At 45.7% G+C, this 22,681-nt stretch overlaps 1 protein-coding gene across 3 annotated transcripts; it reads left to right on the top strand.

Annotated features, from left to right (window-relative positions):
- Positions 1-622: 622 nt before the first annotated feature.
- EIF4E1B (eukaryotic translation initiation factor 4E family member 1B) lies at positions 623-6,777 on the top strand. Of its 3 annotated transcripts, XM_053289164.1 has the most exons (8): positions 731-748; positions 844-934; positions 2,335-2,420; positions 3,067-3,162; positions 4,660-4,723; positions 5,013-5,126; positions 5,984-6,123; positions 6,522-6,777. In XM_053289164.1, the coding sequence occupies exons 3-8, from the start codon at positions 2,341-2,343 to the stop codon at positions 6,634-6,636; spliced, it is 609 nt and encodes a 202-aa protein (XP_053145139.1). In that variant the 5' UTR covers positions 731-748; positions 844-934; positions 2,335-2,340; the 3' UTR covers positions 6,637-6,777. The 3 variants fall into 3 exon arrangements, with proteins under 3 accessions (XP_053145136.1, XP_053145139.1, XP_053145138.1); XM_053289161.1 differs by lacking the exon at positions 844-934 and having other exon boundaries at positions 623-748; XM_053289163.1 differs by lacking the exons at positions 731-748; positions 844-934 and adding an exon at positions 1,277-1,324.
- The last annotated feature ends 15,904 nt before the right edge of the window (positions 6,778-22,681 follow it).

The following is a 22,681-nucleotide window of genomic DNA, read 5'->3' as shown; positions in this document are numbered from 1 at the left end:
CAGCACTTTGTTGTGCCTAGAAACAAATCAGGAGTCAGTGTAGATGAAGTAGATCACAAAACAATAAAAAGTAGTAATATAAATGAACAAAACAAAAATTAAAGCAACTCATTACAATCTTTCAAATTAATCTGAAATATGCTTAATCTTCCAGCACCATCTCTCTAGTCTACGTAACTGATTTGACAGTCTCCTCATATGCAGCAGCAAAGAACTTGCTTGCTGCTTCTGACTTGGGGAAAAAAGTCTTCTTTCTGTAACAGGGTAAAGTTCTAGAACCTGTTTAGGTAGTGGCTGCATCCAGGCCTAATCTCACCTGGTTGCAATTCTCAACTATAGTTGTTAAATGCTCCTCATTTTATAGGATTGTAAGGGCACATATTTCACAACAGCAGTGTCCTGTTAGTTATGGGGATGGGCTGTGCTTTCTGTATCAGCTCTACTCCAAAAGGACAATTTCTCTGATTCCCACACAATATGTTTGTTTTAATTTTGATGGGGGAAATGCTTTCTTTAAACCAATGTACTTCAGAGAGCCCATTTTGGCCTAGATGTATTCCAGCATAGAGACAGGAGAATTCTGCACTATAAATGCACTCCCTGGGATCCTGCTCTTTAAAAGAATAAAGAATTATGGACCTGGCTCTTTAAGCTTCTAAGTTTGAGGCGGTGCTTTCTAAATAAAAGGAAACCTGAAGCTGGGAGGAATCTGTTATTGGCTAGAAACATGGCAGCAGCAGCAACAATGGTGAGTAGTGTAGAGTCTGTTTTTGCTGAGCTTTTTTCTCCCTGGGGTATAACTTGCAGCTGTGGAGTTGCTGTGTTTCCTTGTTTAATGCCTAGAAGCCTTATTGACCTTGAAGGAGATGAAAAGCTAGGCTGGATATACTAGTGAGATGGTTGCTTCATCTGAACACCTCTTCTTTTATGTAAGGTCAGTCCTTTTCTTCTCTAAGGTTGCAATTCTATTCAAACTTACCTGGGAGTAAGCTTCATTAAATTCAATGGCATCTCAGAGTATGGAGTGGCATATCAACAAGTCTCCAACATGGAAGATTTGGCTTGTCCCACTACCTATCTCCACTAGGCCTGGCACTTTCCCTCTAGTCTTATCATGACAAACTATGGTTGCTAAAACTGGTCCTTCCATGCAAAGGAGATGTTTGTTTGTGGGGTGGGGGTGGTGGTTTCCAGCTTCTAGCAGGCAGACTCCTGTGCTGTCACTGTCACCCATCATGCACTGCATTTTGGGGTGGAGTCTTACTTGTTGAACTTGTTCGTGTCCTGTAGCTGTTAAAGGTGTAGGGTCCCTGCCGCAAAAATGGTTGGTAGTCCTAGGTTTGCTGTATATTTCTGATGACTCTCTTTCTCAGGGATTGAACTGTTTGCTTCTATGTGAAGTTCTCTTCGTGTCTGACTGTGCTGGCATACAATGACCCTGAGTCTGGGCTGGTACCGTTGCTCATGGTGGGACTGTGTTGTGTCCAATTTGACTTGGCCTATGCACCTGGCTGGGGAAAAGGGGTAGGGGCTGTGTGTGATTTGCCTGACTGCTTAATAACATTAAGTTGCCCCATGAGTGGTTGTGTGAAATGGGGGCTGTCCATCTCCCCCCATCAGCTGGCACCGGAACTATCCATTTGTTCTTGCTTCATTGTTGACTGATCCGTGTGCTTCAGTGCTACCCCAGAAATGGGGTGGGAGGAATATAAATGACTTTTCAAATGGAAGTATGATGAGGGCAGGAAGCGGCAGCTGCCCTTGAGCAGAGCCAGCAAGGTCAACAGGCAGGCAAGAGCCCTGGTTGACACAGCATCCTGCCCAGTGGAGCAGGCAGAAGTGACCGCTTGTGGCTTGGCTTCTTCCATCTGGTGTCTTTGGCTTTGCCACTACTTCTTGGGTTCTAAGCACTTCAAGCTGGTGCTCTTCCTTGGAGGCTGCATAAAGCAAGAAAAGGCTCCTCACTCTTGCAAAGCTTTGTGCTTTGCTTTCTGCCAGAAAAGGCGTTCCGTCTCCTGGAACGGAGGAAAATGAGAGCAAGCCAAATGCCACAACAGCCTTGTGCCACCTGACTTTGCTGCAACAGACTGTCATGGCTAGCCCACTCTGGAAGGGGTTGCAATAGACTGTCCTTGCAGCTCATGTCCCCCCCCCCCATGCTGTCTTTCAGCTGTAGGGACAACCCTTCCATCCCTTCTTGATTGCTCTTTGCCAGTCAGCCATAGCCTGTACAGGGGCCTCTTGCTTGAGGTGGCCTGCAAGAGGCATTTGTAGTGCTTCTTGCCATATTATCCATAATATGGATAATCTTGCCATTATATGTTCAAATGTCAGGTGAGCATGCATCAAGAAGAGCAGCGGAAATGCAAGGCCAGGAGAGAAGAGATGGAACACATCAGCAAGCACCTTCTGCAGAACCGGTATTTGAACAATAAGACCTGTTGTGCTACTTGATGATCCCTTATTCCATAGATTACCCTCCCAGTTCAATACTGCAGTGCTAACATTAACAAAATGTTCAGGTACTGAAGAAATATCCAGTGCTACAGCAGATACCTATTGCCAAGAAATCCTCTGCTAATTTGGTTTTGGGAAATGTTCGTGCTACTGTGCATTTCTAGTGATAACATTGCTATCATGCATGCACACACAACCCTCACTCGCACCTTAGGGGTCCCTTAGTTTGTCCTTGTGCCCACTAACTAGAGGGAGCAGACCCACAAATAACATAACCATCCGTGGACCAGTGGTCTGGCTCAATATATGGCAGCTTCCTATGTTCCTGTCTGACATGAAATCCAGTTTGTCTTGTAACTAATGGGAAAAAGTCCTTGAAGTCGCCCTCTCTTTACTATGCAAGGGAAGGAGAGGTAGAGAGGAGACTGAATTCTGTCTAGAACAGCTGTAGGAAATACAGTTTGTGCCAGCTGCAACCTGCATCTCGCCTTAGTCAAGCCCAAGTACCTGTAGATGCACTGTAATGGGAGGAAGGTAGGATGCCTACGTGAAGTACAAGTGTCCCTAGCCAGTGGTTTAACTGTGCCTGCTTTGCTATTGACCACTTAGGTGGGCTCTGTGGTTCTTTAAAAATGACAAGAGCAAGACCTGGCAGGAGAACTTAAGGCTTGTTACCAAGTTTGAGACAGTGGAAGACTTCTGGGCGTGAGTACATTCTGCTCTTTCTTTCCTCTCTTAGTCCTGGGACCTGGCAATACAGGACCAAGCTGAAGTAGGAAGACCATTACAGGGTCGTCGTATAACATTACAGGGCTGGGTCCTTATAATGATGCATTGGTGGGTCTAGTAAACTTTCCCTTCCCTAATGCAAGTGGCACCATGCCTGTATGAGAAGAAAGTTAGGAAATTCTGAGACTAATAAGTGAGGAATAAAAGAGCTCTGCTAAGGGTGCTATCAGTATTGTCTTACCAGTTTTTTTAAATTGATGGCAAATAAGGGAAGGGTCACCTTGAAATAGAATACATGAGTTTGTATAGTGTGTATCTTTTTCTTTAATATACCATCTTACACGAATAAACTATAAGCAAGCCATTTGAATAAAGGCGTTCTAGAAGAAAAGCTGCAAAACAGAATTTGGAAGCTTATCTACCATATGGCTTTCAGAAAATAACCTTCAGTGCTGGTGTCCTCTGAAGGCACACCTACGCTTCAGGCTCAACTGGCTTAACAATTCCTTTGTTCCTTATCCAGTTCCCTTGTTCTGTGAGTCTCCTGAAGGGAGGCATCTCCTGTCCCAAGGCTTTTTCTTATTGGCTGGGTCTTGTCAGAAACCCTATTAACCTTTGTAAAATACAACATGTCAAAAAACATTAAAATCTTTTTAAAAAGAAACCCTATTAACTGTTGTCTAACATTCTAAGTAGAAGAGAAATGGGACACCTGCTTAATTTGAAAATCGAACTGCATGGGGGAAGCAGTATTTAACTTTTTGGCTAAAGTGATATACATTCTCTATCTTCAGAGAATCCTAGCAACTATGGTTCTGAGTGAGGGGCTAGGGAGCACTCTGGGAGGATTCTCAGCCCTCTAATCAAACTAAAATACTTCCAACAAAGCCAGCTGAAATCCTATATGCATACTCCAAATTTGTATCAGTGTTTATAAATATTTGATAACATTAATACCGAAGTTGGGGAAGGGAGTTGTTTCACGTTCCAGGTGGAAGTGGAATGGGGGTAATTGTCTGACAAGCCCCTTCCTCATAAAGGCTGTTCCATACACAATTGCATATAGATCCAAGTAACTGTTAAACAATGTAAGACTTCTAAAACCTGTTTGATATAGGCATGTGTCTGGGCAAGCGCTTGGTGGGTTGCTGCAGTTCCCTGCAGGGTGCAGGTAGAGAGAAAGTTTGAGGAGCAGCCCCCCCCCCAAATCCCATAGGGAGAAAACATGTCTTGGAAACAGGTTAATAGGTCTCGGGGATGCAATAAAATGGGGGGCTCCTCAGATGCTTGTGAGGATCAGTATTCAGTACCCCTGGTTCCCCATACCTATGAAATGGGGCAGGGGGTGTTTGCTGCTTTGGATGTGTTCTTGCAGCCAACTGCAAGGTACTCTGCATCTCCATGGGGTGGAGCAGGCTTCTAATCAAAGTCCACCCAATTAGTTTAACATGACTCCTCTCCTTGAGTTTGTAGGCTGTATGGCCATATCCAGCTAGCCAGCAAGCTGACCTCTGGCTGTGACTACTCTCTTTTCAAGGTAAGGCATCTTCTGACTCCTGCCTCAGCTCAGTTCACTTACTGTGCCAGCACCTTGTAGAGAGGTGAGCATAAAAGACTTGCTCCATCTGCAGTTGTAAGTTCTTCTTTCTTATTGGCCGGGTCTTCCCAGAAGTCCTATTATGTGCATGGCCTGCTGGGAATATATTGCAATTTGGTGGACCAAGAATGCCTTGTAACTTGCTGTAGCAATTGGTGGTTTATGTGTGAGTGACTCGTATGTACTGAGGTGGCAAGCACTACTTGTCACTTGCTTTTTTTTCTGGCAGGATGGCATTGAGCCCATGTGGGAAGATAACAGGAACAAGCGTGGTGGCCGTTGGCTTATCACATTAGCAAAGCAGCAGCGGCATACAGAGCTGGACCGCTCCTGGTTGGAGACAGTAAGTAAGGAGGATGCTGCCTGCTTGCCTGCCTCACTTCCTGGGTTGTGGTACCCTCACTTCCTGGGTTGTGGTACCACAACCCTTCCTGGGTTGTGGTACCCTGGCTGAGCCCAAGGCTTGTCCCAGTCTCTGGGACAGGTAGGAGAGTTCCCAAAGTGTCTTCCCTTAATAATCCCTTTCCCCAATGAAGGCCATTGGGTGCAAGGTAACTCATACCCGGGGTGTAGCTATAATTCAGTGGATGGGTTCAAAGAACCCAGGCCCCCCAGCTCCTGAGGGCCCCATAGCTCCCTCCCTCCCTGTTTTCTTCCTTATCGCCCTCATTGTGAGGGGCTGCTGGGGAGAGGGGGGAAACACAGGACCCCTCTCCCCTAGCTGTGCCCCTGCTCATACCATATACCAGCTTGAAGTGTGGGAAGAATAAATGGGATGTTTCTGCTCAGGCTTCCCTTCTTTGGTGGTCTTAATTCCTCCCCCCTGCCCTGTGTCCTCTGGGCTTCTGAGTCAAACTACCCACCCTGACTCATTCCATAGGATGTAGCTTTCCCCTCTGGGCAGACAGGCTGGGACTGGCCCATAGGCCAACAGGGCATATTCCCAGTGTGTCCTACCCGTGTGGTGCCCCTGTGCCCCAACTCTCACCCTTAATTACCTATTCTTTTCAAAATCTGGTGCCCTCCCCACATACATTCTGGTGCCCTCTTAGTGCCCCCAGTCTGGCCCTGTGGGCAGAGAAAGCTAATTGAATGCTAATGAGGCCCGAAGTCTTGCTCCCCATACCTGTGCAAGACGTAGGGGCTGACATCTGGTTCTTCTCTGGATCACTCCTGGATTTTTCTCCTCCTCCCATCTAGCTACTGTGTCTGATTGGAGAGATGTTTGATGACTACAGTGATGATGTCTGTGGGGCGGTCATCAACATCCGTGCCAAGGGGGACAAGATTGCAATCTGGACCCAGGAGGCAGAGAACCGGGAAGCAGTCATCCATATTGGGTGGGTAACTGAGAGAGGGATTCAGGGTGGCCAGAACCTAAGGGGTATACTCATGAGTCAAATGGGCCATAACCCAAAATTTGGCTTTTAAAAAAAGCCAAATCTGGCAACAGAATGGAATGTGCTGGTCAGTGGTGTATGAAATGAAGGCTCACGCCAGGCACTCTTCATAAGGCAAAGCCTATCCTTATAGTTAAACACAATGAAGACTCTTGGTAGGAGAGCAGAATAAACACGGGATTCTTAGTTGCAGTCTTGTGAGGAGTTTGAAGCCCATGGATGAGCAGAGGATGCCAGGCATCCATGGAGCCTACTAATCTCTAGCAGCCCAGATGAGCTCTCTGTGGAAGGGGGTGATATAGGTGGGGCAGTCATGCAAGGATTTGTTTTTCTTCCAGGCGTGTGTACAAGGAACACTTGGGCTTGTCTTCAAAGGTGGTAATCGGTTATCAGGCTCACGCAGACACTGCCACCAAGAGCGGTTCCCTCACAAAGAACAAGTTTGTGGTGTGAGCAGCTGAAATGAAGCCTCACAGCTGGAGGGGGAAGATTGGCATTGGGTACACAAAGGAGATGAGTCGGGTGGGGGACAGCACAGCAAGCAGTGATGTTGCTTCTGTCAGTTTTTAAGTTGATTAAAGTTGCTGCAGCAGATGCTTCAGCTTGTGGTTTTTTGTGTGTGTGAAAACCTCTCGGGATCAAAATCCCTTCTTATTAGCCTCATGGGATTTCTTTCACCCTAAAGCGGGGCTGGTTGCCAGGAAAGGGAGCTGCTGCATGTGACTCCCTAAGTTTTGAGGAGGGTGGGAGAAGAGAAGGACTATTACCATGCAACTCAGATGTTTGGATGGAGAAATAAGAGCTATAGGGCACTTCGATAGCAGGCGAATTTCCTAACGTTGCTCTTTCTCACTCCCAGTGAGTGCAATCCTTTCTGGGTCTGCATGCATGACTTGAGGAACAGGCATCTGGATATATCAACTTGCCACTTGCTTCTGAAGGAATGTTATCTGCACCACCTTCTGGCTCAAGGAGAAGTGTTCTTGTAAGATTGGCCGCTCATGGTGTTAATAGATCTGCTCCAGAGTGCTTGGCTGGACACTGACTATGCTTTTGGGTTACTGTGGGGGAATCGGTTTGGCTATGGGGGAGCAGTCTATCGCAGTATTAATCTTGAGCAAAGCTTTCTTCTGGAAATGAGGAAGTGTATATGCTGTATTTGTGGGTACAGAAAACAAAACGCTGGTTAGGCAAAGCAATAACATCTTATCTAACAAACTTAACAAGAATCTCACAAAGAGGAACTTTAGCTTAAGGCCCAAACTGTGGGGAGCGGGGAAAGATTTGCCATAGAAAGGGCTTGATGTAGAAATGGAGAGGAAAGAGAAGGGGCAAGAGGTTTTAGAGGGGCAGAAGGTTAGTATTACCTATTATATGGTGTACTTGTAGATCTCCTCCTCACAGGGGGAAGGCAGTAGGAAGAAGAGGCAAGTAGCATGGAGCTACCGCTTGCAAGTTTGAGAACCAGTATGGTAATGGTCCCATTGGACTCGCATGCAGATTCCAGTTTGGATTCTGAAGCCATGTGACTGGGGCAGGGATACTTCTTGTAGCCCAAATCATGTCCTGAGGTAATGCATAAGTCACACTCCTTCACTGGAGGAGCTGAAACTTGCACTGAACAATTCATGGCTGCATGAATTGGTCAACTTGGGTGTACACCCAAGGAACAAAAAGCTGGAATGGCTTGGAGTGTATGTGGAAGACCTTAAAGGTTATCTGGAAAAGGAGATGCCTCCCCAGAGGCAAAGATCAATTTCCTAAGTTCTAATGAGTTCTCCTCCTAGTTGTTGCCAGATCATTAGCCGTTGATGTTGCTGAGGAGTTGCCAAGCTTACCTGAGTTACTGTGGAGAAGACTGGAAAAAAGTGCCATTGAGTCAGTGTGAACTCCTGGTGACCACAGAGCCATGTGGTTTTCCTGGTAGAATACCGGAGGGGTTTCACCATTGCCGTATGAGATGATGCCTTTCAGCATCTTCTTATATCACTGCTGCCCGATATAGGAGTTTCCCACATTCTGGAAAACACACCAGTGGGGATTCAAACCAACAGCCTCCTGCTCTCTAGGCAGATTCTTTTCCCACTGCACCACTGATTAGTGGAGCAATATCTCTCTAAAAATGTTGTTTGTTACTTCCCTCGGAGAGAGCATTTTTAACTTGGGGTCTACTTCTCTTTGACAAAGAGGGGTTTGGGGGATGACCCCTTTCAGTCGTTGTTGTTCGATTTCTATACTGCCTTTCCAAAAATGGCTCAGGGCGGTTTATACAGAGAAATAATAAATAAGTAAGATGGATCCCTGTCCCCAAAGGACTCACAATCTAAAAGAAACATAAGATAGACACCAGCCACAGTCCCTGGAGATACTGTGCTGGGGTGGATAGGGCCAGTTACTCTCCCCTGCTAAATAAAGAGAATCACCACATTATAAGGTGCCTCTTTGCCAAGTTAGCAGGGGATGACCTCAGGGTAGCATTGCCCCATGTCTTGTTTATGCTAAGTGACTATTTGCAAGTCTTGCCACATGAGCATGTGCAGAGTTCACAATCACGTGAGCTCAGGTATCCAAAATGGAAGTGGTCTCACAGCTCCAGGAACATGGTGAGGTGCAGTCTGCAACCCCAAAATATTGGATTGGGAGGGCTGCTGGGACCACTTCAAGTTCTGAAACCTCTTTTGCAGTGGGCCCATCTTGGAGTTGCCACAGAACTGACTTGAAAGCCAATCAAGTTACTTCCTGGGGAATAGTTGGTGTAACAGAGATCTGATTCGGCCTGCAGTTCAGAGAGGCTGCTCCTGTTGGAGATGGAGTTCCAGTGCATTCACCTTCTGCACCAACTATCCTAATGGCCACCAGGGGCATTGGAAGTAGAGGTAATTAGTGAGGGTCTCCTTACCTGTCCCTGCTTGCCTCTGCTGTGGTACTTCTTGTAGTGAGTCAGTCCTCTTCCTTTCCTCCTAGAGAGTAGATGGAAAGATCTACCCCCACCCCTACCCATCCACTATGTAGCTGATAGATAGGACTAGGGCTTTCCTCTCTCAAGTGCACTTCACCAATAAACCTATTTTGATTGTACAACAATCCCCATGCATGTTCTTTAAATAACTGCAACAACTAAACTCGGCACTCTCATCTGTGACTGGAGTGGGTAGCTTCTTTTGGCACTCTGCTAAATCACAAACCTCAACAGCTCCAGCTCGCTAATTCCCAGAAGTAAACAAACGGCAAGGGTTCTAGGCCACAACTAGCCCTGGATGGTCGACATAAGGATGGCTGCCTATTGTGAAGTGCCTTAAGCACAGGCCAAGTAATAGCACAAAAACTGTGCTTGTGCGGGAGAGAGGAGAAAGGAATTTATCTGAGGGAGGATGCAACGGAATTTATGCTTGGTGTTACTTACTCAGCAATGAGTGCCAGTCCAAGAACTGCTTTTTCCTCTGGGACAGGCCTCTACTAACTTGATGGCAACTTCTACTTGATGGCAATGGTATGTTTAAAGGTCTTGCCAAGATCTGTGGCAGCTTGAGAGCCTGGGTTCTGCTGCTTGCTCAGCAGCTTCAGAATGTCTTTTGAATGAGCAGAGCACCTCTCTAAGAAGTGGAAGTCCCTTCTCTGTACTTGTTACTCGTAGGGGTGCACTGGAAATGGGAACACTGCTCACCCTTTCTTCTACCTGGCTTTCTTGCTCTTAGACCTGCACACAAGAAAATGTTCCTGTTCCATAGGTTGGAAGTACATCATGCATTACAAAAAGGTTGCCATTTGACTGTTCATGATACGTCTGTGCTGTATCCCCCCCCCTTTTTTTATAGCAGGGGTAGGCAACATATGTGGCTCTCCAAATGTGGCTGAATACCCATTGACAAGTAAAGGGTTTGGCCAGTAGTAATGGGGGGGGGGGAGCGAGTGATCGGCGGGGGGGGATGCACTTTACTTCTAAATCAAGCCAGTAGCAGTGGGGGCTCTCCTCCAGCCTCCCAAATCATAGGCCCAGCCAGCCATGCCGGCAGCCAGCTTCAGGCCTCTGAGCAGATATGGCTGCCATTACAGTCACTTCTCTCTCAGCCGAACCTGCTTCACAGGGTGGTTGTGAAAGAGAAACTCAAGTATGTTGCACACCGCTCTGGGCTCCTTGGAGGGAGAGCGGGATATAAATGTCATGGCAGACAGGCAGGCCTGCGCAGAGGCCATTTGAGTCCATGCAACTTCTTTGGTGAAGTACAGACACAGGCATCACTGTAATGGCCACACCTGCACAGAGGCCCAAAGCCTTATGAGGCCAGTGGTGTGATGGCTGAAGGAGAACCGCTGCCTTTGCCACAATCACCCCCGCAGTCAGCTTGATTTAGAGGTCAATAAGAGCATTTTTCTTTCTCTCCCCACCACTACTACTAGCCAAGCCACTAGTAAAGGAATGTATCCTTGCCGGATTCCTCTTTACAAGCATGCCCCTTGAACCAACTTGCGAGCTGGCTCAATGGCTGGACTGGATCGGCTCTCATTTGAACTGAACTGGGAAAACTGGTTCCATGCACATCCCTTGTGCTCAGGATTTGTTGCATGGCATTTGTGCTGATCTATGTAGTAGATCACTGGCATCCACATGTTTGGGGTTAAAAACAAACAAACACCGAGCACCATTGCATTTAACTTCTGACAATTCCCTTGAATCAGTTTTATATCATAGGTAACAAGATGAAGCAAGTGTCAAATTCCTTAGGAAGCAAGGAACTGGCATAATCGAGCCTCAACACTAATCAAATAGAAATGTGCCATAAGGCAGGCCAAGAAGAAATCAAAAGACTAAAATTGATAGAAATTGAAAGAGTAACAAAGTAAAATCTACTTTCCATCTAGAAGTAGGCAGCTGGCCAGAGGTATTAGACCAGGCAGAAAGGCAGCATTCAAAACGGAAACATTGCAGTAAAATTGTTCAAATGGCAGCTTCTCCTCTAGTCTTGAGTGGAAGGCATGGGTGTAACAAGACTTTGGAACAAGGTGGCATGATCACTGGCGGTCCTTTGACCCAAAAAAAGTGCTGTACTAGAAGATATCCAAGAACTACCTTGCCCAGAAAAAAGACTGAGGGGGCTGTTCTAAGGGCTTATAGCAAAGGCTAAATCTCAGTGCTGGTGTCCTGAGCTTCGGAAACCGCTTTGAAACTTGATATGGGAGCACAGGAGAGCAATACTGGCAGCCTCACATGGCTCTGTGGTGAGCCCTTGGCTGGCTTTGTCACTTACGGCCGAACGTCCAGAAAGCCAACAGCACTCCAAGGTCACAGGAAATGCAAAACTGGGCAAAGAAGCACATTTTTTAAAATGGCCACTTTTCTATTCAGCAGGGCAATAACTGTCCTGCCTTGTGAGCCCCTTTTGGGATAAGGAACCATTTTCTCATTGCTATATAAAGTGCTTTTTAGATTGTGAGCCCTTTGTGGACAGCGATCCATCTTGTCCGTTTGGTATTTCTCTATGTAAAGCACTTTGGACACTTTTGTTGAGAAGTGGTATATAAATAGTTGTTGGTGGGGTTTTTTTGGTGAACTGTTGTATATTAATGACTTGGCTTCTGTGCTATGCTAACTGGAAAGCTCTTTCAGGGCTAGTAGCACTAGCTCCATCTTTGCTAGTGTCAAAGAAGCAGATACGGCCTTAATGTTGAGAGAGGGCAGGGTAATGATGGGGAAGAATGCCTATCTGAGCAGCTCAGGGGCTGTGCAAGACATTTTGCTGCTTGAGGTGGGGGACATGATACCCCCATGTGTGGGCTGGTACTCTGCATGTCTAGGCAATGCATCTCTGAGCCAGTGGCACACAAGCACTCTAGACTATGGCCTCAACCCAGGAAGGGGAGGAAGAGGGAAAAGAAGAGGCATATCCCAGGAAGGACCATCAGTGGCTACTATTCCGGTGGTTGTAGGCCGCCCCAGCCTCAGAGGCAAGATGCCACTAAATACCAGGTGCAGGGGAGCAACTGCAAGAAAGAGCACCTGCCCTCTCACTTCTTGCCTGTGGGCTTCTTGGAGGCAGCTGCTGGGCCCCAGTGTGAAATGGGATGCTGGACTAGGTAGCAATAGCAATAGCAATAGCACTTACATTTATATACTGCTCTATAGCCAGAGCTCTCTAAGCGGTTTACAATGATTTAGCATATTGCCCCCAACATTCTGGGTACTCATTTTACCGACCTCGGAAGGATGGAAGGCTGAGTCAACCTTGAGCCCCTGGTCAGGATTGAACTTGTAACCTTCTGGTTACAGGGTGGCAGTTTTACCACTGCGCCACCAGGGGCTCTTGTGCCTGATCTAGCAGGGCTGTTAGGTTATTGGGGGGGGGGGGGAGGAGGAGGAGGAGGAGCAGCCGCCACCAGCAGCGTGCCCTCGTGAGATGAGGAAGCGTGGTGGTAATGGGCCGCAGGGAGGCCTGTGACATGGCCCCAGTGGTGGCAGGAGCTTGCTGCCCACTCATACCATCTCATGGAAGGTCTGTTCTGCTCTCAGTTCTATGCTTTAGAGAAAGCAATGTAAAACAGTATGTCTTATTAGCACAGGTATGGGGTGGTAGGTGTTTCTTAACACTACTACAGTTACAGGTGATGATGATGGTGTCAAAGGCCTTCAGTAAAGGCCTATGAGACTCACATACCCAGATTTCCTATGGTCACTGTACTGCAAGCACAGCCTGGGAAGAGCCTAACTTGTCCCTCCAAAAAGTACAAAACTCCTGCGCTGCACATGCTTGGGAAAGCAGTGGATCCCCACAACACTGCCTTGAAATACATTACGAAAGGCAGTATAAAAATTGAACAATAAACAAACCCTAGTGCTATCTTGAGGGGAAATAACAGTGCATTTATGCTGCGAGAGAGATGCTGTTATGAACGGTCTATAACATATCAGAACCAGAGGTACCAACTCAGAAGTATGGTGAAATATAGGCCTGTGTCTGATTTCATTTTCACATTAAGAAATGATACCTGAACTCGAGGTGAACTAGCACCCAGGTCAAACTGCTCTCTGGAGCAGGAGGAATCCAGCATTGTTTTGAAAAATGGGTGAACACAAAGGCTTTGGCCTGGGCTACTCATATGCTAAAATACATCTGACTCACTATGTCTATGGAAGAGTCTGCCAGAGGCTGATCTTCCCCCTTCCTGTTGCAAGAAGCCAGTGTTAATCGTTGTCAATTGCTCTCTATAGAAATTCAACATAGCCAAATGCATACACAGTAAATGCCTGTAGATTTTAATCCTCACCTCACCAATGCTACAAATCTCACACACACCTTTTCATGTATACTTTAAATATTATCTTGTTTTCAATTAAACACTGGGTAGAGGTACACAAGCTGTCTCACACAGAATATCCTGAATCCCCTTACTAACTGCTGACTTTTTAACACCTTTTGGGAAGATGCCATTGTGGCTCTCAAGTGCAGATTTGCCTTGGGCAATGCTCCCCACCCCTCCCTTCCTGAGTGTGCAGTTTACAGAAGATGAGATTCAGAGATCTCTCTGGACTGGCCAATATCCTGAATAATTAAGACTTTGTTCAGAAGGTAGCAGCAAGTTGTCACCTTTTCGGACACCCAGGAAAAGTGGAGATTTTGAATAGATTCTATTCAAGGATCAAAGAGAAAAACACTATAAAGAATGAGGCTTTTAGACAGAGAGTTCAGCAATCTTTTGCCTACAGCAAAAAGCTGCTCACAGGATCCCAGGGTTTGCTGCTAAGCCGCGTGGCAAAGCAGGAATTCTGTTCATGAACAGAAACTACAGCAATGCCTGAGTTTTGCTGCCCAAGCTGCGTGATCTGAGCACTGCAACAATTCCTGTCTCAGCCAAGCGCCTCACTCCTTCAACTGAAGTGATTCTTTGCTTTCAAGCCTCTGTTCCTGGTAAATATGCTGCTCCTACAAGCCTTGAAATCCCCTCCATCCTTTCCCTGCTCCCTTCTCCTTCCCCCCTCCCCACTTTTCTGCCTGTATCTGAAATGTTTTAGAATCTAGGAAGATTTAATGCACACACATATGTTAGTTAGGCACACGGGTTGAATATATTGGTACTGGTTAGATGTTCTGTTTAAATACTGTTAGCAATATTGATAGAGTGCTCTGCTTTACTAGATTATGTTGTTTGTCTTTATACTCAATAAAGGCCATTGAATCTTGAAGACTGGTTTGATCTCCTTTCTTCCTTGCATCCAGATCATACGTGGTCACTAATATAAAAGAACTTGATCCAGACCTATTTTATATACTAGCTAATGAGCATATTTAGTATATAGATCAGGCCTGGCCTGTAACAATGCTTGTGTGGGAAGGCTATTAGGTGCAGGACACTTCTTTCAAGAGAACTCCTAGTTTGAGCTGGTAACCTAATTCTGAACATGTCAATGCAGAAGTCTGTCCATCCTACTGAGCTGAATTTACCTGGCTCTCTGATAGAGCAATCTCTTGGCTTTTATGGGGTCTGGCTTTTCGCCCTCTGCCATGAAACCATTTTAGTTTAACTTTATCTAGTCTTAATGATAGGGTTGTTACTAGCTGAGCTTATTCTGCCCAGCTCTCAGAAGCTTCCTGCTTACAGCTGCCTCTCCAGGCTTGGAGACTGCACTCTTGCTATGCTCAGGAGCTGCACCATCATGTGAGCTCCCAGTTTCTGTTATACATGGGGACAATACAAGTTGCTTAGTTGGCAGTAGACGGGTCACCCCTAGATTTGGGCTGCAAGTTGCAAAGGGGATTAGCTTCACACGCCCTCTCCCTATGTGGGGGTCCAGCTGAGCAGACTCCAGAACTAGCTATTGTGAATTATCTGGTATCCGAGATAATTTTTGGACTTAGTTTTTTTGGACTAAGTTTTGGACTCAGGATGAACTCTAAAACTCCCCTCATCTGGTCGCAAGAGAGATAACACCTGATGCTAATAAAGCAATTAGGCCATCACAGATAAGGCAGATAAGACAAGTGCAGCAGCAGACTCCCTCACAATAGGGATGAGTCAGCGATGTAACGTTGAAAAGGTGCCATCAAAACTTTTGACAGAATTATTGGGAGTTGGTCCCAGCACAGGATACTATTTTGATGCACCTGCATACTCTAGTCTTCATTACAATCAGTCTTGCATACAATAGGTGATTCACACACCTTCCTACTCTGGAAGGACAATCAGACACAATGAATGCATTCATAAAAAGTCTGTCTGGACCCCTTTATTCAGTGGAGCATGACAATAGGAAAAAGTGCCCCTAAGGCATGTTTTGGGATAGAAGTATCCCCTTGGACAGCCAGGAAAACAAACAAATGGATCATAGAACAAATCAGTCCAGAATTTTCACTTGAGGCACAAATGACCAGGCTCAGACTATCATACTTTGGACACATTATGTGAAAACACAGCTCCCTTGAGAAGTCTATGATGATGGAGAAAGTTGAAGGAAAGAGGATGACCAGCAGCAAGGTGGATGGACTCTATTACGATAGCAGTGAATGCACCACTGAGAGACCTTAAAGGCCAAGATGAAGACAGATCATCCTGGAGAGAATCTATCTATGTGGTCGCTGATAGTCAACACCGACTTGACAGCACTTAATCAATCAATCAAAGCCCTTGACCCAGTGTGTTCCCTTCTCTATCTGCCTGGGGACCTCATCTTCGTGCTCTCTCAGACCTTCCGCTGGAGACTCCACTGCAACAAGAACTTCAGCAGACCACATTAGTTTGCCCCTCTCCATTGAGGCCACCTGAGCTGAAATCACTACCTGCCTGGCCAATTCGCAACCCTCACGCCAAGGCTCAGCTCATTGTGTCTGGTCTTAGATTGGTCCCCCTGCTGATCAATCCAGCTGGCCTCACACTGGAACGAACTCCTTCAACTCTCTTGCTCCCCATTTTGTTTCCCCGGACAGACGCTAGTCTCCAACTGCCCTAGCTGGATCTTCATGAGGACAGATGATAGCTGGCTCAGAGAACCAGTGTGGTGTAGTGGTTAGAGTGCTGGACTAGGACTGGGGAGATGTGAGTTCAAATCCCCATTCAGCCATGAAACTAGCTGGGTGACTCTGGGCCAGTCACTTCTCTCTCAGCCTAACCTACTTCACAGGGTTGTTGTGAGGAGAAACCCAAGTATGTAGTACACTGCTCTGGGCTCCTTGGAGGAAGAGTGGGATATAAAATGTAATAAAATACAGTGGTCCCTCGACTTACAAACTACTAGACATAAGTATTTTTCGAGTTACAAACGGCAGTTTTAGATGCGGTTTTTTCGACTTACAAATTTTTAGATGGGGTTTCCTCGACTTACGAATTTTACATGCGGTTTCCTTGACTTACGAATTTTACATGCGGTTTCCTTGACTTGCCTGCCTGTTTACTGCCTGTTTATTCTTGAAAAGAAATGTTCCTGTGCAGTTTGCAAGCCTTACTGGGGGTCTGGGTCTTTTTTCTAGGCTCCGGAACGCATTAATCTGTTCCCAATGCATTCCTATGGGAAACCGCTTTTCGACTTATGAACTTTTCGACTTACAAATGTGCATTCGGAACGGATTAATTTCGTAAGTAGAGGGACCACTGTAAATAAATATTTTATTTTATTTATATAGCCTCTTGCTCAGCTCTTTCAGGGCTGAATCTATCCCTTTATCTAAATTTAGGCTAAATTATAGATCATGCTTGAAGGTCTTTATGCAAATATATTGCTGTGCATCTGTATGTAGCTCATTAAAGCTAATTAGAAAAGAATAAGCAACATTCTCAGAATAAGACTCTAAACAGTGTGTGACTGCATGCAAGCAAGCACCACAACTAGGAAACCCTAGTGCTTGCAATTAGAGAGGGTAGAACTTTTCTCTTCATCTATGTGATGTGCTCTCTTAAGAACAATGGCCCAGAGCTCCTTAGTTCCTGCTCACATGGACAAACTAAGGGGGGAGTCCACTGCATGTGGTGGAATCTGAGTGGCAATAGGACGGAGGGACATGCACAATAAGTTGGGACATTGGGCATCAATGCTACCGAGACTTACAAGCCTCCAGAAAATATGTGGGTGAATAAGTTAAGCCTCTAGAGACCCCAGAATACAAAGAACCAACACTAGATCTCGGGTTCAGAAAAGTGCATCAAGACAAGAGGGTGTTTTGGTATGTAAACATGAGGATGCTTATTGAAAAGGGGTATATATGTATGTTTAACAATTTTTCAGTATGCCCATGCATAATTAATATGCTTACATGCCATATTGCCATGTCTTGCTGTGATGCACATCAGGCAGCCAGAAATGTGTGTTTAAACAAAAAATAAAATAGATAAAATATGCTAAAGGACACCAGTCCATCTTTCCACTTGCAAAACCAGTGCAGTGCAACTTTACTACAGTTTGGTTCCAGAAATATACTAGATGGGAAACTGGATGAAGATAAATTGCAAGCTCTGATAAGAATCTATTTCAGTGCTCAAAGTGGGGTGGGATGGGGTCAGTGTTCCCTCTAAGGCATGCATGGGTGCTCACACAGTGTTTGATGTCCACTCAGGGTTAATCAGGAAGGTTACACTCTGAATCTGGGTCTCTTTCTCTGGGTCTCTCTCTCTGGGTCTCTCTCTCAGAGTATTTTTAACACGGGGCTTCTTGAGAGCACAAACAGCAACTGACTTGACAAGAATGTAAGAATATAAATCAGGTATGTTTATGCAAATATGCATTGGCAGAAACATGTCAACACACACCTTAACATATTCCCATCCCACATATTTCTTTCCCCACTCTAAAGCGACCACACCACCCAGGAAAGACTAAAGAGGGTTTGGGGGCCTGCAGGGGGTGTAGAGGTCCTGGACTTTGGCCCTGAAGTCCAGTGGTAAGTGTGCCTCTGTGTGCACACATTGCCTTACATAAGAACAGCCCTGCTGGATCAGGCACAAGGCCCATCTAATCCAGCATCCTGTTTCACACAGTGGCCCACCAGATGCCTCTGGGGAGCCCACAGGCAAGAGGTATGTGCATGCCCACTCTTCTGCTGTTGCTCCCAAGCAACTGGTATTGAGAGGCATCGTGCCTCTGAGTCTGGAGATGGCCCACAGCCATCAGACTAGTAGCCATTGATAGACCTGTACTCCATGAATCTGTCTAAGCCCCTTTTAAAGCCATCCAAGCTGGTGGCCATCATCACATCCCATGGCAAAGAATTCCATAGTTTAATTATGCGCTGTGTGAAAAAGTACTTCTGCTTGCCGGTCCTAAATTTCCCAACCTTCAGTTTCATGGGGTGACTCCTGGATCTAGAGTTGTGAGAGAGGGAGAAAATTTTGTCTCTGTCTACCCTCTCCACTCCATGCATAATTTTATACACTTCTATCATGTCTCCCCTTAGTTGCCTCTTTTCCAAGGTAAAGAGCCCCAGATGCTGTAGCCTAGCCTCATAAGGAAGGTGCTCCAGGCCCCCGATCATTTTGGTTGCCCTCTTCTGCACCTTTCCCAGTTCTACAATATCCTTCTTAAGATACGGTGACCAAAGCTGTACGCAGTACTCCAGATGTGGCTGCACCGTAGATTTTTATAAGGGCATTATAATATAAGCATTTTTATTTTCAACCTCCATGATTCCTAGCATGGAATTAGCTTTTTTCACAGCTGCCGTGCACTGAGATGACATTTTCAATGGGCTGTCCCCTATGACCCCAAGATCTCTCTCCTGGTCAGTCACTGACAGCTCAGATCCCATCAGCATATATGTGAAGTTGGTGTTTTTTGCTCCACTATACATCACTTTACACTTGCTTTGGAGAGATCTTTTAGGAGTTCCTCACAATCCATTGTGGATTTCACTACCCTAAATAGTTTAGTGTCATCTGAAAATGTAGCCACTTTGCTGGTCACCCCAACTTCTAGATCATTTATGAACAAATGAAAGAGTACTGGTCCCAGTACCGATCCCTGGGGGACCCCACTTCCTACCTACCTCCATTGTGAAAACTGTCTATTTATTCCTACTTACTGTTTCCTGTTTCCCCAATTCACACATGAACTTGTCCCCTTATTCCATGACTGCTAAGTTTACTCAAGAGCCTTTGGTAGGGAACTTTATCAAAAGCTTTTTGGAAGCCCAAGTATACTGTGTCAACCGGATCACCTTTATCCATATGGCTGTTGACACTCTCAAAGAACTCCGAAAGTTCTTTCGGAGAACTTTCGGGCAAGACTGAGGCAAGACTTTCCCTTGCAGAAGCCATGCTGGTACTTCTTCAACAAGGCCTGTTATCCTATATGCTTAATAATTTTGTCCTTAAGTATGCTTTCCATTAATTTACCTGGCATCAAAGTTAAGCTGACTGGCCTGTAATTTCCTGGATCCTCCCGGATCCCTTCTTGAAAATTGGAGTCCCATTGGCTACTTCCCAGTGCTTTGGTACAGAGCCTGATTGTAGGGACAAGTTATATATTTTTGCTAGGAGATAGGCAATTTCACATTTGAGTTCCTTCAGAACTCTTGGGTGGATGCCATCTGGCCCTGGCGATTTGTTAATTTTTAGCTTTTCAAAACAGTTTAGAACATCTTCCCTTGTCACCTCAAATTCACCCAGTTCCTCAGCTGCTAAACCCGAAAAGCTCGATTCTGTAGAGGGTATATGGTCAGTTTCCCCCACCGTGAAGACAGATGCAAAGAACTCATTCAGCTTCTCTGAAATCTCCTTATCCTCAATAATCCCTTTCACGCCCATATAATCTAAGGGTCCATCCGACTCCCTGGCAGGTTTTCTACTTCTGACATATTTAAAGAAGTTTTGTTATTCCCCTTGACACTTCTAGCTATATGCTCCTCAAACTCTCTCGTTGCAACCCTTATTGTGTCCTTGCATTTCTTTTGCCAGAGTTTACGTTCCTTCCTGGTCTCTTCATTTGGGCAGGGCTTCCATTTTCTGAAGGAAGTCATCTTCGCTTTTATTATTTTTATTATTTATTTTTTACATTTTATATCCTGCTCTCCCTCCAAGGAGCCCAGAGCGTGTACTACATACTTAAGTTTCTCCTCACAACAACCCTGTGAAGTAGGTTAGGCTGAGAGAGAAGTGACTGGCCCAGAGTCACCCAGCTAGTTTCATGGCTGAATGGGGATTTGAACTCGCATCTCCCCAGTCCTAGTCCACCACTCTGACAACTGCATCACTCTGGCTCTATAGCTTCCCTGACTCTACTTGTTAGCCATGCTGGCATCCTCCTGAATTTGGTGGTACCTTTCCTCCTTCTTGGTATACATTCCAACTGTGCTTCTAGTACTTTGGTTTTAAATATGTTCCATGCTTCTTGGAGTGATTTGACCCTCCTGACTTTCCCTTTCAATTTCCTTCATACCAGTCCCCTCATTTTTAAGAAGTTTCTTCTTCTGAAGTCCAACGCATCTGTGTTGGACTTCCTTGACAATTCTCCACTCGCATATATGCTGAATTGGATCACACTATGGTCACACCGGATTAAATCCAAAGTCGCCATCTCTCTGGTTGGCTCCGCAACTAACTGTTCTAAGGCACAGTCATTTAGCACATCTAGAAATTTGGACTCTCTCTCATTACCTGAATGTGAATTCACCCAGTCTATGTGTGGGTAGTTGAAGTCACCCATTATTACTGCCCTGTCTCTCTTTGACACCTCTCATTTGTTTCTCCAATTCCAGGTCACTCCCAGAGCTTTGATCCGGAGGGTGATAGCATGTCCCTAGTAACACATTTCCTTTCAGTCCTCAGAATGTTACCCATAATGATTCTGTGGAGGACTCTGGTCTACCTAGGTTTTCTAGCTTATTGGAATCTATCCCCTTCTCCCTCAACCTCAACAGCGCCCCTCCTCCCCCAACCCTCTCTTCCCTGTCCCTTCTATAGAGTTTATATCCAAGAACAATCGTGTGCCACTGGTTCTCACCATTCCACCAGGTTTCTGTTACATCCACTATATCTATGTTTTCATTAGTAACCAAGTATCCAGCTCACCCATCTTGGCTCGGAGGCTTCTGGCATTGGTATACAGACACCTATACTTCAGGTCCCTCACCTAGAGTTGGCGTGTGCTACCCCCCTTACCATCATTTGACCTATTTGGCAAGCTGTCCTATGTTTCTTTCTGCTCAACTCCTGGCTCTACTCTCTGTCCCCTTCTGGTTTATGAGAAACTTGTTTACCCTCACACCTTAGGGGATTTTGCCAGCCGAAGCAGATACCACCCTGTTTCCGCCGGCAATATTGCCTTGATACTGCTGCCCAGAACAAAACTCATTCTGCACACAGATGAAAAAAATTAGAGAGATCACTGGATGGGGTGCCATGCCATTTATTTTTAGGCAGACATAAGCCACCCCTTTTGGGGTGTGTGTGTGTGTGTGTCTATTTTATGAATGGAGGAAGGAGTGCGTGCAATCCTCTGATAAGTGCTGTGTTTAAGTTCATGGCCCATGGGAGTGGGGCCTGGGTAAGAGTCACCATGTTAAAAGCAGCAGAAAGTAGGCTCCATTCGTTCTACTTAGAGAGCCAGTGGTGTAAATTCAGAGGCTCAGGCACTCTGCATGACAGCCTCCATGCCATGCCCACTCGAACAACCATGGGAATGTAGAAATATCGGTGCTCTGTCTCTGTGTGCCCACACCCCTCCCCGCTCCCTTTACTCACTTTACCTTGCTTAGAACTCCTGCTTTCTTCTTACTTCTAGCAGTGAGGTGACTGGATGACAGGCTAAACTGAGTCTGGGCTAATCTGAAATGAAACCATTCCACTTTCTCCCACCCCCACCCCAATCAAAAGCTGGCCATCTTGTGTCATTTCAGACAGTAAGAACAGACACTTTTCCTGTTATGACTCATGGGACCAGATGAGGGTGGTGAAGGAGGGGAAAATAGTTACAAGCTTGTGCCAGGCCTGAGAAATGATGTTTGGAAACTGCACCACTCTTAGACCACCCGTCTTAAAGTGTTTTAAATATTAAATTGTGCTTTAATATTTATATTCCACATTAGATTTTACTACTGAATAGAGTTGGACTGTTATTTCCACAGTCCTGGGGGTGGGATCTTTATTTTTTTAGTCATTCTTAATGGGATAGGTCTTTTAAGAGCATGCAGAAGGTCCCAGGTTCCGTCTCCAAGTGCATGCAGCATTAAGAGCCCTGCCTGAAATTCCAGAGAGCTGCTGCCCGTCAGACCAGACAATACTAAACTAGGTGAATCAATGGTCTGACTCAGTCTAAGGCAGCTACCTATGTAGTCTCAGTTCTGTATATCTGGACTGGTTATTTGGTCTTCTTGAACAGCCACCTGCCTATTTGCATATTCCATCTCTACACTTAAATGAGGATGTACAGTTCAGATCTCTTCTTTCTACCTTGGCTCTGAGCTCTCCTCTTTCTGTACACTGTGCAGCATGACAGTTCCTCTAAAGATACTGTATTATTCTAATGATCAAAAGGAATAATGGGTATGCCTCTTGGTACCCTCTTGGGTACAGATGTGGTATATGT

Source organism: Hemicordylus capensis, chromosome 2 (genome assembly GCF_027244095.1).
Source record: "Hemicordylus capensis ecotype Gifberg chromosome 2, rHemCap1.1.pri, whole genome shotgun sequence".
In the NCBI taxonomy this organism is placed as follows: Eukaryota; Metazoa; Chordata; class Lepidosauria; order Squamata; family Cordylidae; genus Hemicordylus; species Hemicordylus capensis.
Note: the sequence above shows the minus strand (reverse complement) of the source record. Positions and strands in the feature narration are given on the sequence as shown.